Source organism: Suricata suricatta, chromosome 7, assembly GCF_006229205.1.
Source record: "Suricata suricatta isolate VVHF042 chromosome 7, meerkat_22Aug2017_6uvM2_HiC, whole genome shotgun sequence".
Lineage (NCBI taxonomy): Eukaryota > Metazoa > Chordata > Mammalia > Carnivora > Herpestidae > Suricata > Suricata suricatta.
In genome coordinates, this window is record NC_043706.1 from 49,615,969 (window position 1) to 49,631,930 (window position 15,962).

The window sequence follows — 15,962 nt, forward strand, 5'->3', positions numbered from 1 at the left end:
TTTCTTGCCTTGAGTCAAGTCTGTAGAATAATGGCTTAAGTACAGGAAATGATTTTTGACTAGTCCAAAAAGCAAGTGTCTTTTATGAGAACCTGAATTACCCTTTTAAAAAAGCAAACATTGGGGAACCTGGGTGGCTCAGTCAGTTGAGAGTCAGACTCTTGATTTTGGTTCAGGTCATGATCCAAGGGTGGTTAGTGAGTTCTAGCCCCGTGTTGGGCTCTGTGCTGACAGCAGAGAGTCTACTTGGGATTCTCTCTCCCTCTCTCTGCCCCTCCCCTGCTCGTGTAGTCACGCTCTCTTTTTCTCTCTCAATATAAATACACATTTTTTTAAAGCAAACATTTCCCCTTCCTTCTCCCTTATTGTCCCAAACATGGATGGGGGGATCCTGTAAGGCTTGCTTTAGAATATGAGAATAGACCCACGCTTGCTGCAGCCGTCTTCAGAGTGAGATTCTGCTGAAATACAGTATGGTTTATACTGGTCCCCAGTACGGAGCTTTCTATAACTCATAGACATAGCATCAGTTCTGCAAGATTTTCTCAAAACACTGAGTTACAAGAGATACTCAGTGTAACTCTAAGAAAGAACTCCAAAACATTTAGCCAGTGGCAATGCCAGAAAAATATATATACATGCCTTGTATGATGAATGGTTTAAGGGGATAGTACCAATTTTAATGTATACATTCTGATATGTTTCTTTTTAAGAAGTTATTGCATTATAAGTAGCATACCCTTTCATCTGTTGACAGCTTACAATTTTTTAAGCCTTTAAGGTCTCTTCCTACAGTATTTCTTCTAATCATATAAACATGTTTTTGAGCCCTTTTTAGAATACCCCTTGTACTGTTTTCTATTTTGGCCTCTTTTGTAAAAGAGTCACTTTGGGAAAGGTGTACTTGTTTTACAGGTAGAGGGATTTCTTTAAAAAGTATCTTACCTAAAAATGAGAAGGAGGCAGCTAAATTAGATTCGAGCACCCCCCCCTCCTCTCCCCATCTTCAGCTGAGCAACAAAACAGCTTTTCCTTGTTACTCTGCTGTTTTCCATCCCATTTGAGGCAACCTAACGAAGCCTTCCGTGCACACAGTCTTTACATGTTGGCTCTCTTCAGTCTGAGAGCAGAAATAGCTTTCTGATGAAGGTAAATTATGGATGGGAGCCATGAGTAATTGTCAGATAGCACTAAAATGGCCAGGGCCTCTTATCATTAGTGGTTCCTAGCATGGCTGCACATTGGACTCAGTGCTTCTTAAAGTACTGTCCTAATCCCACCCCAGTTGATTTATTAGAATCTCAGGTGATGATTGGCCCCAGGCGACTCTAATGTACAGTCAGTATTGCTAACCAATTAAGCTAATTAAATGCCTCTATTTCTCAGAGGCAGCTTTAAAATCCTCTGAATCTCCAGGAGCGTTGGGTTAAAAATTCAGATTCCTACCGTACAAGCTGGTGAAACAATTGCTAGGAGAAGGGCTGGCCCTATTATCAGAGAAGTGCTCCTTTTGCTTCCTCTGTACTGACATTGAGAATCCTGGCATCAGGGGACACTCAGTGGTTTCAGTAGACCTGGAGCAGGGATGTGCATTGGAAAAAGCTGGTGAGAATAGTCGAGAAGCCATGTTTTGCCTAGTTTTTCTGGGCCAAATAGCTTCTCCTTGCACTTCTGGAGAACAGCATCGTTCATTCCTGGCCCTGCACCCTCTCTTCTGTTCTGTGTGTTACCCAGAGTGATTTGAGGAGTCAGAATGACTCATTCTAGCCTGTGGTCAAGTCTGTCAGTTGACAAACACTGTGCATGGTTTGGGGGTGTGAGAGGAGAATGCTGAGTTTATTAGGATGGTTATTTCAGCTGACAGGAGTCACACATTCTCGTGTGCAAAGATTAAGTATACTTAAAAGGTTAACAGGAGACAGCAGGGAATCAAACCCATAGAATTCATACAAAAGAATAGGTCTGCTGACAGGCCCTGATTTGCACTTCAGGGGAGGGAATGTTGTGGTCCAGAAAGGATGGAGGAGACTTGGGGCAGAGTTGAAGACTTAATGTTTGGATCAGAGCATTCCTCCATTGGCCGATTTAGAATTTCCCTAGAGAATTTTGATGCATAAATACCAGTAGTTGTAATTTTTCCCATATTAAATGGGAATAATTAAAATGAGCTGCAATTTTGAGTGAATGTTGAACTAGGGGATGGATACAGATACTTTTTTTTATTTTTTCGTATTTAGTTGCTGTTACCATGAGGTTTAAGTAGACCTTATTCAGAATTGTGTTCTGGGAGGAGGGTAAGTAAAAAGAATGCCAAACACTCCACGTGTTTTTTTCCTTTTCCCTATAATAGAATTACATAGAGTATGTAATTACTATGTTTTAATCCCTATTATTCTGTAATTTTTTTTTCAACTTCTGGTTAATATATTTGTTCTTTGCAAATCAGGATCTTGTGTCTCAAGACATAGTTGTATTCACTTAGCCAGAACTCTGCTGGGGAGGAAAAGCTGAGGCGTAAAGATTATTTTGGTAATTGTGGCTGGAATTAGGTGAAAACCTCCTGGGCTGGGAAAGTTTTTTGGCAGCACAGGTTACCAGGACTCTAAAATAAAACTTTGACAAAGGCCTCTCTGTGGCGCCTTCTGCCCTGCGCTGTCCAGAGACCCGCGTCCACCTTTCTGCCCCGCCTTCTGCCCGTGTCCCTCTTCTCTTCTTCTCTTTGCAAACATGGGAAACTGTGCCTTTGTCTGTGAGGCTGGCTGCCTCCAGGGCAAGTCTGGGGTGGTTGGAATAATATGATAAATGGGATGATGCTTTTGGAAAAAATTTCCATGTAGCGTTTGTTCCTCCCCCTGCACACCCAGAGGAACAGCTGTGGCAGCAAGTGCAGACTTGAATCACGCACTCATATTTAGTCTTGTTTGACAATCCTTGATATTTTTAAGCAGGATCAAGTCAGGCAACTAGCGTTACAGCAGACTGTCTTAATCAACCAGCCTGTTTGGCACACAAGGACGTTGTTTCACCCAAGTAGTAAATAATTCTCAATGAAGCAATATGATGTACCGAGTGTGCCCAGAGTCACAACATTCGGTATTTTACTACAGCCTGTCAGCATCTCTTTTTACATGTTTGTTCTGTTCACCACTAGTGGTTTATTCCTTGTAGTGTTTCAATTCTGTGTTTGGCTAGGTCTTGATTGATGTTTTTTTATACGTAATTGGGTCCTACATTCCATGCCAATATGACCCTCCCATCTCCCTTCTTGCCCTTGATGCAGTATTGCCTGCTGTGTGCATGATTTTTTTTTTCCTTGTTTTCTTCTTAAGACCACGGTATTTTGTCATTTATCTCTGCTCTGGATAATTGGCTCTCATCCTGTGAGTCTGCTCTCAATTTATGGGCTTTTTTCCTCCCAGGTCCCCCTTCCGCCCCCTCCTCATAGCCGAGGTTCTGGAGTCCACACTCTCCAGGCCTCCCTCGCTCCCTGTGCTCCCCTCCTTGTTGCCTTCTGGGCAAAGACGGGAATGCGCTTCAGCAGCTTTCTCCCACTCCGCTTTTGTCTGCCTCTCTATTCACTCTACAGATTAAAAAAAAAATCAACCCCCAAAACATTAAAATGAACTTTCCCCTTGACCTTGGTATTTCACTCAGGCTGCACACCCCTTTTCTCATCCCCAGGCTTTCTGAAGGCATACTGCTCCAGGTTCTCAGGCTCGTAGATTTAATGGAGTCTTATAATTTTTCAAAAATGGGATTGTGACACAGGATTAGTAACTATATTGGTAAGAAAAACTGTCAGTGTCATTTAGTCCAAACAAAGAGGTTTCAAACCTCCAGTCAGGATATAATCTCTAATTAAACAGAGGATAGAGGACAACCATCCTTTTAAAAAAATAAACTTGGCAGGGGCGCCTGGGTGCAGTTATGCATCTGACTCTTGGTTTCTGCTCAGGTCATGGTCTCACGGTTCGTGAGTTTGAGCCCCACATCGGGCTCTGTGCTGACAGTGTGGAACCTGCTTGGGATTCTCTGACTCCCTCTTTCTCTATCCCCACTCTCTCTAAAATGAATAAACATTTTTTAAAAATGCTTAAGTAAATAAAATTGGCATCATGGTCAGAAAACCTTGTCCCCTTCTCCCCAGCTTCCTTATCTGCTAATTATGGATTGTGTCTCCAACTGGAAAATGGCCCCTGCTGCTTTCCATTCCCCTTCCCCTTGTCTGGCTTCTCAGGACTTGTGCTTTGACTTCCCTTCAAACCACCATGTGAGTGCTCTCTCAGAGGTGACGGCATTTTCCTTACCTGATCGTTATCAGTTTGACCAACCCTCTTGGTGACACTCTTTGCTCCCTGACTTCTCGGCTTTTCCTTCTGTCTGTTGGGCACCCCCTGCCCCAAAACAGGAGGTTCACTCTTCTTTTCTTCTCAGACTGTGCGTCCACCCCCACCTCTGTGTGGTATCTCAGAACTGCAGGCTCGTGTTTCTACCTCCTCTCTCTCCATATTCATTTCCTCAGGGATCTCTTATTCCAGCCTGTTTGGAGCTGATCGAATCTGACTGTCCAGATCCTTAGCAGCTACTTCACAGTCTTCCTCAGCCCCTCAGGCAGATGGACTAGAATTTCAAAGCTCTGCTTTCCTCTATGTCAGCAGAGGGATCATGGACAATTTAGTTAATGTTTCCAAGCCTGCTTCTGCATCTGCTAATGGGACCACTCTCTCAGCATGTGTTGTAAGGATTGGAGATGATTCACACAAAATGTCGTTTGCAGTACCTGGTACATCATGTGCCCTAAAAATGGCAGCTCTTCCTATTTGAAGGCACACAGGTGGGATAGCAAGGATTGGAGGGGAATAGTTCCTCTTTTCCAGAGCCATAACTGTCACTTTTCCTGATCTTGAGCCTGTCACCTGCTTTTTTTTTTTTTCTGTGCCTGACTTTCCACTTATGCCTGAGGTAGCAATGACAGCAACCAGAGGGTGACTGATTTCTAAAGAGGCTGATCTGAGTGCCAGGCCATCATGTAGCAATTTCAAATCCTCATCTGAAGTAGAAATAGTGTGCTGAAAGATATAAAGTGTCGATATGGTTGAAAAGAGGGCATTGTGCATGTGTGTTTTTGTGCACACATGTGCATGCACTATGATGCCATGGCGGCCAGCTGGGGCAGAAGTGTTGGCTCAGCACCGGCCAGGGAGAACCCTGGTGCTCATTTTCTTACTGGCTCTTCAGGGAGTTCAGTATGCGAGCAAGACTATTAATCCACTAAGTTAATTCCTTTCTCACAGGTGGAGACAGTGTTGGATGAGAAGAAGATCAAGTTCTTTATGGGGCGGCTCAGTGGCTCAGTGGGCTAAATCTTCAACTCCAGCTCAGGTCATGATCTCACAGTTCATGAGTTTGAGCCCCACATTCGGCTCTTTGCTGTCAGAGCAGAGCCTGCTTCAGGTCTTCTGACCCCCTCTCTTTCTGCCGCTCCCTTGCTTGCACTCTGTCTCTCTCAAAAATAAATGACCATTTAAGAAACATAAATACTTTAAGTTCTTCGTAATCTTGTATTTTGGTCTTTCGTCACCCTTATTTAACATTATTATGTTAAATGTAGCATGTGCTCAGTATACAGGTTGATAGTTTCTATGAGAAGCAAAACCCAAGCGAGCCTGTGTCACATCTTACACATTTTCCCTTCGTAGACTAGAAATACAAATGGAACCAAACTCTAATAGGCAGTTGTTCATCTTGAACAAGTCTTGAAGTGGATTATTGGATGTCGTGCAGAGTCTAGGGAAGGTGAGCCATCTCTGACATCCGGGTGTTGGCCTGTGAATTGTTGGATCCCTGTTAGGTTCACCTGTGCCCCAATTTCTCTGTAGGGCAGTTCTCGGGGTGGCTCTTTGTGATGGTTCCATTTGGTTGTGCTGCATTAGTTTTTGCTTGTTTCTGACTTGGTTTAATATCAGTGATGTGATATTGAGGTACTGTCTTAAATTCTTAACAGTTCACGCAATTATTACACAATTCTTTGCCTGAGATTGGATACTAAAAACCAAGTCTTGTTTAAAGGCTCAGTTCTTTCTCTTTTGACAGAAGTTGATGACATTTTCCCCCTCGTCTCAATGTTATGTCTGGGGTGAGAGAAAGGCAAGAAAACACATGCCCAGACCCTACAAGTTAATATAAAAAGGGACCCACACTCAAAACCAGTCAGTGCCACCTGAGAAGAGTTGCCTTTTTCTCCCCTCTTTTAGTCCTTTCCATTGTGTGCACATTATCTTAGTGTACCTCTCAATAGCCCTGGTTGGTGGATGAGGCAGATAAACCCAACAGCCCCTTTACGAGGGACTGGAGGTGCAGGGCAGTGGACGTGTTCCTATCTGGAGTGAGGATGCTGGCCCTGGGCGCTCTCTTCTGATCCAGCCCCAGTCAGGTGAGTAGGGAAGGCCCAGCTGTTAAAGACCTGAACCGTGGTGTGTGCTGGGGAGATGCTGGGGGGTGCTGTAGATCTGACCCCTGAGCTGGTGAGTGGAGGGCACCTTGGTATTGAGTGAGTATTTATAGATAATTGCCTTTGAACAAAGTGTTTACTCAGAGTACTGGGTACTTGGGAGGTCCAGTCCTTTTGAGGGGATTCAGGGAAGGTTTAATTAAAAATTTGTGACACTATATTGCCTTTTTGCCAGTAGTGTTAATTAAATTCTTCCTCTGGTAGGAGCTACATTAAGCAAGGAATAATGATGAAATATTTTAATATTATTTACTTAATCAAACACTACACTTAGTTTCAGTACTGTATCATAACCAGAAGTTGCTAAAGTTAACCATACTGCAGAATTAAATGTAAACCTTTTTCTTTGTTACTTTGGTATTTTTTATTGTGTGGTCTTGAAAATGGATTATTTGGTTTTGTGTAATCAGAAGAATTAGGTAAGCAAACGTTTAAATCTGTCAGCAGCTGTCAGATCCGGTGGTGCACCTCCCCCGCCCCCCACCCCTGTTCCCTTTCGTGAGCTCCTGAAGATTCAGGGGCAGCGTGACCCTTGGCTTCACACAAGTAGTAATGGTGGCGGCCATTGGCCATAGGGCGCTTGGGTTGAATTTTGTGGTTTCTCTTGACATCACACATTCGTTTTAGAGACAAGGCAAGTGCATGGTGAGGAGCACAGGCTCTGGGAGGTGGAAGGCGTAGTAGGTTCAAAGCCTGACCCTCCTGCTTGCTGGCCCTCACCCCTTTCCTCAGTCTGAGAATGGAAGTGATAACGATAACCTTCTTAGTTACTATGAAGACTTAGGGGAGTTAGTTTGTGCAAAGTGCTTAGAATCGCACAGGAAGTTTAAGTGCTCAATAAGGCTCAGCCAAAGTGGCTGTTTTCCAATCACACATTTCACAAAGGGTCCTCAGAGTGTAGCAGACCTGGAACCAGGGGAAAAAAGAAACTGCTCTACACTTGGATGGAATCCAGGCCCCTGACCTTGCTGGCACCCTGTACTAATTAAGCTAATACAGCCACCTTGCTGCAGGGCCTGTAGTGCTGATGCAATACGTGTAGATGATTGCTTACATAGCTCTGGTCTCATTTTCAAAAATAGAATTTCAACTTACTAGCTTTCCATATAATATCACCAGAAGCTTAAAATGTTCTTTGCCATTATACAGAAAGACAAATTAATAGAATGGGTGTAATCATTTGCTTTCTTTGAGCATTCCTAGTCTTCTTCAGTTTCCTATGTCCAAAGGCTGTCAACATGAATTAGATGATCCTAGAGACTACCTAAGACTTTTGTTTAGCTTATCATTTCATGGTACTCTCAGGGGAGAGGAACCTAGTATTCTAACTTACAAATATCAGATACATCTCCAATCCAGAAGGAAAAGAGATGCTATTCATATAGAACAAGAAATGCCAGTGGGCCATTGATTTATCCAGAAGAACTTGTGTGATGTATGGGCGCTATGGTCAAAACAGGCTCTGTGTGTGCAGTCCTCCATGAAAAGAAATGGCCCTGGAAGTTGCTAAGCTCACGTATACTTACTTAGAAGGAACTTGAGATGTCCCTCAATCCAAGCTGTCTCCATCCCGAGAGGGTTCCCAAAATGGTGACAGCTTTTCTGGAAGGAGTGTGATCCACCATGAGGATTCTGGGCATGTGGGAAGAGAGCCCTGATGCCTCACGGAAGATGGGTTAGGTCTGTGTTTGTGGGGGCGAGGGAAGTGGGGAAGGTGGACTCTCAGCTTGATGCGGTAAAAATGGATGTCCAGAAATGGACATGAGTACCCGGGAGGGCAGGGGGTGTCTTTTACAGTCACTTGTAAATGATCATCTCTGTGGTGAGAGCCATATTCTGTCCCAGAAGCCCTGAGGCTGATGGTGCCAGGATTGTTGTCTGCCTGGTGGTGTTGAAGATATTTTGCACTGACAGAGTTTAAGGGTAATTATCCATTTCCTGTATACAGGTGGCAGGAATGGTCACATTGGTAAACCACTGATTAGATATTTTTATTTTTAGGTATGATTACATCTCACTAATTTGAAGCAATTCTGATTCAGAAATAATGATGGCAGAGAGTGGGTCCAAATTAAAGGTTATCTTAAGAAAGTTGTAGGGAAAAGATTGCTTAATTTTAAAATTATACTCATTTAAAAAAATTTTTTTTAATTTATTTTTGAGAGAGAGAGAGACAGCGTGAGCAGGGGAGGGTCAGAGGGAGAGGGAGACACAGAATCTGAAGCAGGCTCCAGGCTCTGAGCTGTCAGCACAGAGCCCGATACGGGGCTCAAACCCAGAACTGTGAGATCATGACCTGAGCCAAAGCCGGCTGCTCAACCAACTGAGCCACCCAGGGGCCCCAATTATTCTCATTTTTTAAATACCAAATTATATGCTTTTATTCTGAGACATGTCTGAGACAAAAACCAGTTTGAATTAATGAAAAATATGACTAAAATTTTTTTTGTTTCACTCTATATAGAGGCTTGAACTAAGCTGAATGGCAAGTACAGGTTTTGAGGTACATTCCTTAATGAGTAGATGAAAGTCTCATTAATCATTTCTGATATTTTTATGTAAATAGGTATTTTGTCAGGGGTTAATCGTTACTGCATCGCAGATAGTTAAAACAACAGCTAAAGCCCTCTGAATCCTTTCATCTGTACTAATAATGCTACTCTTCTTCAGATTATTTGGTCTGGAATGGAAATCAGTGGTCCTGTCTCCTGATCTCCCCCGAATATTAATGAAAGAGGTCAGACAGAGTGCCATGTGCTTTTATTCACGCTACTCTACTTTATCCCTAGGATAGCCCTAAGCCTGAGGTGATTATCCCCTTTTTGTAGAAGAGGGAACCACTTGTCTACCAAAGTAACTGTAAGTAGCTCAACCTGGCATTTGGTAACCTGCTATCAAGAGATGCCTTCAGTCTTCTCTCCAGAGAGAGATGATGCTCAGGCATATTGTACTGTCTTTCCCCAGGGCTTACTCTCTCCTCACTGCATTCCGTGTCCCATTTGTACTTGGGTTTCTCCTCTGCTCTTATTTATTTTGTTCAAAGGTAATTTGTCTAATTTTCTCTTTTCTTTAAACTTAATGAGGCCCTGAAGGTATTATATGCTGGCATTATTTAAAAAAAAATAAGTCTCTTGGTGACCCATTTTACAGATAAGAAAATTAAGGCACAGATACATTAAGTAGTTTGTCTGAGGGCATAGGCCTAGCAAATGTGGAAAACTGGTGCAGATTATTCTTATGGCTCTTTGGATTTGATGGAGGACAAATTGGATACAGGGAGAGACTATTTAAGAGGATACTATAGTCATCTGGATGATTGTGGCCTGATCTAAGTTGACAATAATAGGAGTGAGAAGAAAAAAATGACTAAGGAAAATAATTAGAGAATATGAGAAGGATTTGGAAATTGAATGTAGGAATTGGTATGGGGGAAAGAATTCAAATTAGTTTTTTAGTGAGGTTGGTGGTCAGCCTAGGTTTCATTGAGAAGGTGCTATTTATATATGTTTTTTTCTGTGTTAACCCTCAAACCTCACATTTGTCCTGAGCAAAACATTTAAGAATCACTCAGAGGGGATTTCAGCTGGGAATAACCTGCAAGCTTTATATTCCCTCTTGTCAGAGATCTGGGACTAAGCAGTTTTCTTACTGTAAAATGGAGATAATCTCGACCTTATGGGGACATTTCATGACTCTAGTGAGAGAGCAGCTGTTCTTGCAAAGACTTATTCATTAGCTTCTCATTCATTCATTTGTCACCTCTGTCAAAGCTTGAGCTCACTTCTGTGTCAGCTTTAGAGGAACAGAGACAGATGAGACCAACAAGGTCTTTTTTTTTCCAGGTCTCTCTTAATAAGGGAGATTGACTGTCATCAGTTATTTAGTTAAAATTGTAACAGATCTCACAAAGGTGAAGCCTGAAGAAGCTGAGAGTGGGGGAATCCAGCCGCCTCTTGGGACTCATGGAAGATGTCCCTGTGGGTATGACATTTTAGCTGGGTATGTAAGGATAAGTGGGCATTTTCCTTCTTTAGTTTTTTATCTTCTGTTTTTAGTAACCTGAAGCAAACCAGCACTCAGGACTCTTCATACCACACCATTGCCTTCCTTGCCTATAGCTTTTTTCTGTTCCTTCAAGCAAATAGATTTCTTTTGCTTCCAAGTTCAGAACGTGCACATGGTGGAAGGAAAAGGTCTTGGGCGTCAGGAGACCTGTGTTCTGTTTGCTGATCTCCTACTTCTCCTGTGTTTACAAGCAGGTTATCCTCAGGAAAGAATGCCAGACTCCTCTGTCTGCTCTGTGTGGACTGAGTCCTGCTGTACTCTCTGGTTTCTGTTACTCTCAGGTCCCCAGATGCCAGCCCAGTCCTGATCACAGTTTCTTACAGCCACTTTTCATGTGTTTCCTTAATAGGCCATCTTCCCAAGCTTTGGGTCTGAAGAGTATTAAAGACTTGCACCAAATGGATGTACCTTTTCTCTTGCTGTTTCCATGTTTTCTTTGTCCTGGATAGAGCAGTGAGCTGCTATAAAATTTGTATTTATGTGTCTAGCTTGATCTCCTTTGGCACTTGTGAGATAACCAGTATGGCATGTGCACCCCTTTCCTCTGTCTTATAAAAACTGCTCACCAAGACTTGAAGTAGTGCCATAGGAAGGACTGTCATGGACTGCACAGGACAACCGGCATCTTTCAGACCAAGGAAAGCCATGGCGTGTCACTGCCTCACTTGCCTGGAAAGCATTGCTTATTCTGTAATGGGTTTAGGTATGTTCCTCCATTCTTAAGCACAGCAGTGCCGTGGTCCCAGCACGGGAGGGTCAAACACTCAGTGAGATAGTCATGTACAATGAGGAAGTCGTTTCATCTCTCTGAGCCTGAGTGTCCATTTTGTACAATAGAAGCTAAAATAATTTATTTTGAGATGAAATAAGGTAATGTATGTAGGAGGTCCTTCCGATGTATTTGTATCTCAGGGCCCATAGATATTTGTGTGTTTTAAAAATTCATTCCAGGGGCACCACGTTGGCTCAGTCAGTTAGCATCAGACTCTTGATCTCAGGTCTGGTCTTGATCTCCGGTCATGAATTTAAGCCTCACATTGGGTTCCATGCTGGGTGTGAAGCCTACTTAAAAAAAAAATTCTAAAAATCCATCCCAGACCCAGCTGTGTGTGTGTGTGTGTGTGTGTGTGTGTGTGTGTGTGTGTGTGTGTTTATAGCTATTATATTTATGAAACTAGGATCATAGTGTTTGCTCTTAACTATCTTACACGACCATACAAAGCGGAGACTAGTGTGACAAGAATGTTAACCACAAATTTAAATGATTTTGGCTTTTACGTTTGAATGAAAAGCTTTAATGTAGCATCTGATTATTTTGTGGTTGCTGGACCAGGGCATCCTTTGTCCCCTCTAAGTTCTCCCTTCCTTCAGCCACCCCTAGTTTAGAAATAGTAGGTATGTTTTAGCTCACCTTGCCTTTGTAGAACTAATAGAAGGAACCGCATGGGACCAGGAGAACCTTTTCTGTTTTAGCCTTTCTCAATATTAGTATGTCCAAAATAAATGTATTCTTGAAATCAAATGCTATGAAATAAACCTTTAAAGCTCAAATAGCTATAGCCCCAGATTTTGTGTCAAGAGAGAGGAATTTTAACAATTTTTGGTCATTCTAAAATCACAGTATTTAATAGCCAGTAAACATAGGGAAAAATATTCAGCCTCATTAGTAATAAAAGGAATATAAAACAAAATGTTGCCAGACTATTTTTAACCAATAGTGTTAGCAATTTTGAAAATGTAAGAGAAAGAAAGGAGGAGGAGAGATGTTGAATTGGGCACGTTGTATAGGCTGATGGAAGTATAAATAGATATAACTTGCCCTCCTCTGAGGCAATTGAATAGTATATCAAGGACTGTAGGGTTGTTAATGCCTTCAACACAATAATTACAATTCTGGGAACTTAGCCTAAGGAAATGATCAGAAATGGATATAAACATAAATATAACATCAAGAACTTGGAAACAGCCTAAATGTCCAACAATAAGAGATTGATTAAATGAAGTATGAGAATGTATGCAGTGGGTTTTCTGCCATTAAAAATGCCAAACTGTTTGCACAAATAAAGACAGGGAAGATTTTGTAAAATAATGTGCAGTGGAGAAAAATCAGCATGAACCTAGTATTTTGAAATGTAACCTATTTATACACACTGTATGTGGGCATGGGTATGATGACAATAAAAAAAAAAGAGTAAAACATTATCTCTGAGTGATGGAAATGGTGGTTTTTATTTTCTTTGGACTTTTCTGAATTTTCCAGATGGTTACATTTATAATCAGAAAAAGAAAGTCCACAGTTTAAGAATGCATACTCTAGAATACAATGTATTGACACAACTCTGTGAACATGTAAGGGAAAAAAGCTTAATGGGAATTATGACAGAATGCTATCAATGACTTTGATAGGGTGATGGGACTTGGTGGTGGTGGTGGTGTTTTTTTCCCATTTTCATTGAGAAATAATTGACAGTCATCACTGTGTAAGTTGAAGGTGTGCAGTGTGATGATTTGATTTACATATCATGAAATAATTACCACAATAGATTCAGCTAACATTCATCATCTCATATTGATACAGTAAAAAGAAAAGAAAAAATAATGTTCTCCTTGTGATGAAAACTCAGAGAATTCACTCCTTTACCAGTGTTAAAATATATTATAGAGCAAGAATAGCCATAGTCATCATGTTGTACTTACATTCCTACTACTTACCTTTCTTATAATTGAAGTCTGTACCTTTGACCAATTCTTCCCCTCCCCTCACCCATTGCCTCTTGTAACCACAGTCTGATCTCTTTTTTTATGTGTTGTTCTTGGTTTTGTTTTTAAGATTCCACATATAAGTGAGTTCATACATTGTTTTTTTCTGACTTATTTAGCATAATGCCTTCATGATCCATCCATCTGTGTTAGTTGTTTTTAATATTTTTTTCTTTAATGTGCTTCTACTCAGAATATGTCTTCTATTGGGAAAGCAAGTTTAAATGATTATAGAAAAATACTTTAGAAATCCATGTCACATTTGAATAGAGGTAGTACTTACTGGGTATTCTCTTGTCACTGTGGTCCATCTTGAGGATGGTGAAAACTATTAGCAGTGGTGGTAATGACAGATGTTTTCTTTGCTCCTACAGATATTCCTGAAATTCCAGAAAGCATCTCATTCTGTAAAGCACTACAGATAGCTGACTTCAGCGGAAATCCACTGACGAGGTAACCTTTCTGCTTGCTTTTCTGTCTATAGTACTGAGGATTTCCTTTTGGAGAACCAAGCCATGAATACAATCTGGTCACCCACTGTGGAGGTACCTCGATGGATGGCTATTGTTATGAAGGATGATTGGCCTTCACAGAGATTTAGTTATAAATAGCACTGTGCAATGAAGGGCACACTGTGCTTTTGATGGAACATTGAAAGGATATTGGTAGGGGCTGAGGGGAAGCACAGTGGAATATACAAAACAGGAGTGCGGAATCCATTTCCCAAGCAGTATGGAGATTGGAGTACTTCATGAATACCCTGTCGCTTATCTTGTCATGTGGGATAAGACTGAGTTCTAAACTCCTAGAGACCTTACTCTATAGTTATCCAAGGAGAAGTCCTAATAGGGGATGTTTTTTCCACCACAGTAATGAAACATATTTACTATGTCAGCTTTCTTCTAATTCTCCCTTTAAAACAAACAAAAACTCTGCCAGCACCATTATTTCCTTAGTTTAGCAATAGCTGTGAGGATTTCTTTGGATTTCTTCCTCCAAATAAAGCCACTTTATCACCATTTTACTACTGATTCCAGCCTCGCCCCTTCTGGTATGACACAGCACATTGCCTGGGCACAGCTGGGCCTCCTTGTGGCTCCTGCCTCAGTCATGAGGCCACTGATCACTGGCTTCCAGGTACCTGTGTTGCCAGGTTAGCTGAACCGTTGCCCACCTGGCAATGCAGAGGTGGTCCTCAGGAAAAGTTCGAGATGTCTCTAGCAAGGTAGGTTTATATCTAAGATTTCTAGACTCTGTTAGCAACCTCGGAAGAAAGGTACTCACTCTTTCTTCCCTTTTGTTTTGTTTTTAAGCTTATAGGAAAATGGAGAGGAGATCAAAATTTGGGGTACACATTGCCCATATGAAAATTACTTGGGACTTCTTGTGTATGGAGTGCTGTTGAATCCTTGTTTAGTGTTGCTTTCCCCATTTCTGCTGTTTTTAAGAAGTAAATGTTTTGTTTTTAAAATGTTTTTAACGTTTATTTTGATAGAGAGTGAGCGAGCAAGCGGGGGAGGAGCAGAGAGAGAGGGAGACATAGAATCCAAAGCAGGCTCCAGGCTCTGAGCTGTCAGCACAGAGCCTGACGCAGGGCTCAAATCCACAAACCATGAAATCTGGACCTGAGCCAAAGTTAGATGCTTAACTGACTCTAGGCACCCTGAAGTCAATGTTTTAAAAAATATTTTTGACTTTCCTCTTTTGCATTTCAGTGACTATTTTACTAATAACATATATTTTTATGACAAGTAGTAAATCTAGTAAGCTCTCACTCATCTCTGTCCTCAAGTCTTGTTTTCACTCTTAACCATGGCCCACACAATTATCCCTCTGCTTCAAACCTTTCTGGAGCTCCCTGTTTCTATAAGATAAAGTCCCGTCTCCTCCAGGTGCTATGCAGCCTTTCCTGCCTTGTATCTGATCTTGGCCTATCTTTCCACATTCATTGCCGTTGGTTGCCCATGTCAGACATCATGCTCTGGTGTTAGAGTGGTGATAGGTTATTTATTCTACTTGCTCCTTTTTGGTTTTTTTGCACTCCTGTAAGGTGTACATGGGGCATTACATTTCTTTGGGAAGCCTTTCCTTACTCTGGGCTTCCATAATGCTCTGAGCATACCCTTCTAACACTTTAAGTGTAAATTTTTTATTTTATTTGTAAAGAATTTTTTAATGTTTATTTATTTTTGAGAGACAGAGGAAGATAGAGCACAAGCTGGGGAGGGGCAGAGTGAGAGGGAGATACAGAATTTGAAGCAGACTCTAGGCTCTGAGCTGTTAGCACAAAGCTCCACGCAAGGCTCGAACCCACGAACCGTGAGATCATGACCTAGCCAAAACCAAGAGTTGTTTGCTTAACTGACTGAGCCAGGCACTCCTTGAAATTTACATTTGAGTTATCACTTTGACCAAAATTCCCCAGTTAGACTGAGATTTATTTGTACTCTTCTGTTACTTATTGTTTTGTCTCCAGCCCTACTTTAATTTATGGAACGGAGTAAGCACTTTCTAAGTGGTTGTTGAACTGAACTAAGCTGTTTGTCTATTAGGCAGCTGGGAAATACTCATTATACTGCCTTGGAGGACTTTCTTTTTTTCTCTCTCTTTCTTTCTCTCTTTCTTT

General features: G+C 41.6%; 1 protein-coding gene across 2 annotated transcripts in view; it reads left to right on the forward strand.

The window, feature by feature from the left end:
• Positions 1 to 15,962, forward strand: part of LRRC1 (leucine rich repeat containing 1) — a 126,137-nt gene that overhangs the window by 62,836 nt on the left and 47,339 nt on the right. For both annotated transcript variants that reach the window (XM_029944477.1, XM_029944478.1), the window contains exon 3: positions 13,711 to 13,789. In XM_029944477.1, the coding sequence (XP_029800337.1) occupies positions 13,711 to 13,789 (79 nt within the window). The remainder of the gene's footprint in view (positions 1 to 13,710; positions 13,790 to 15,962) is intronic.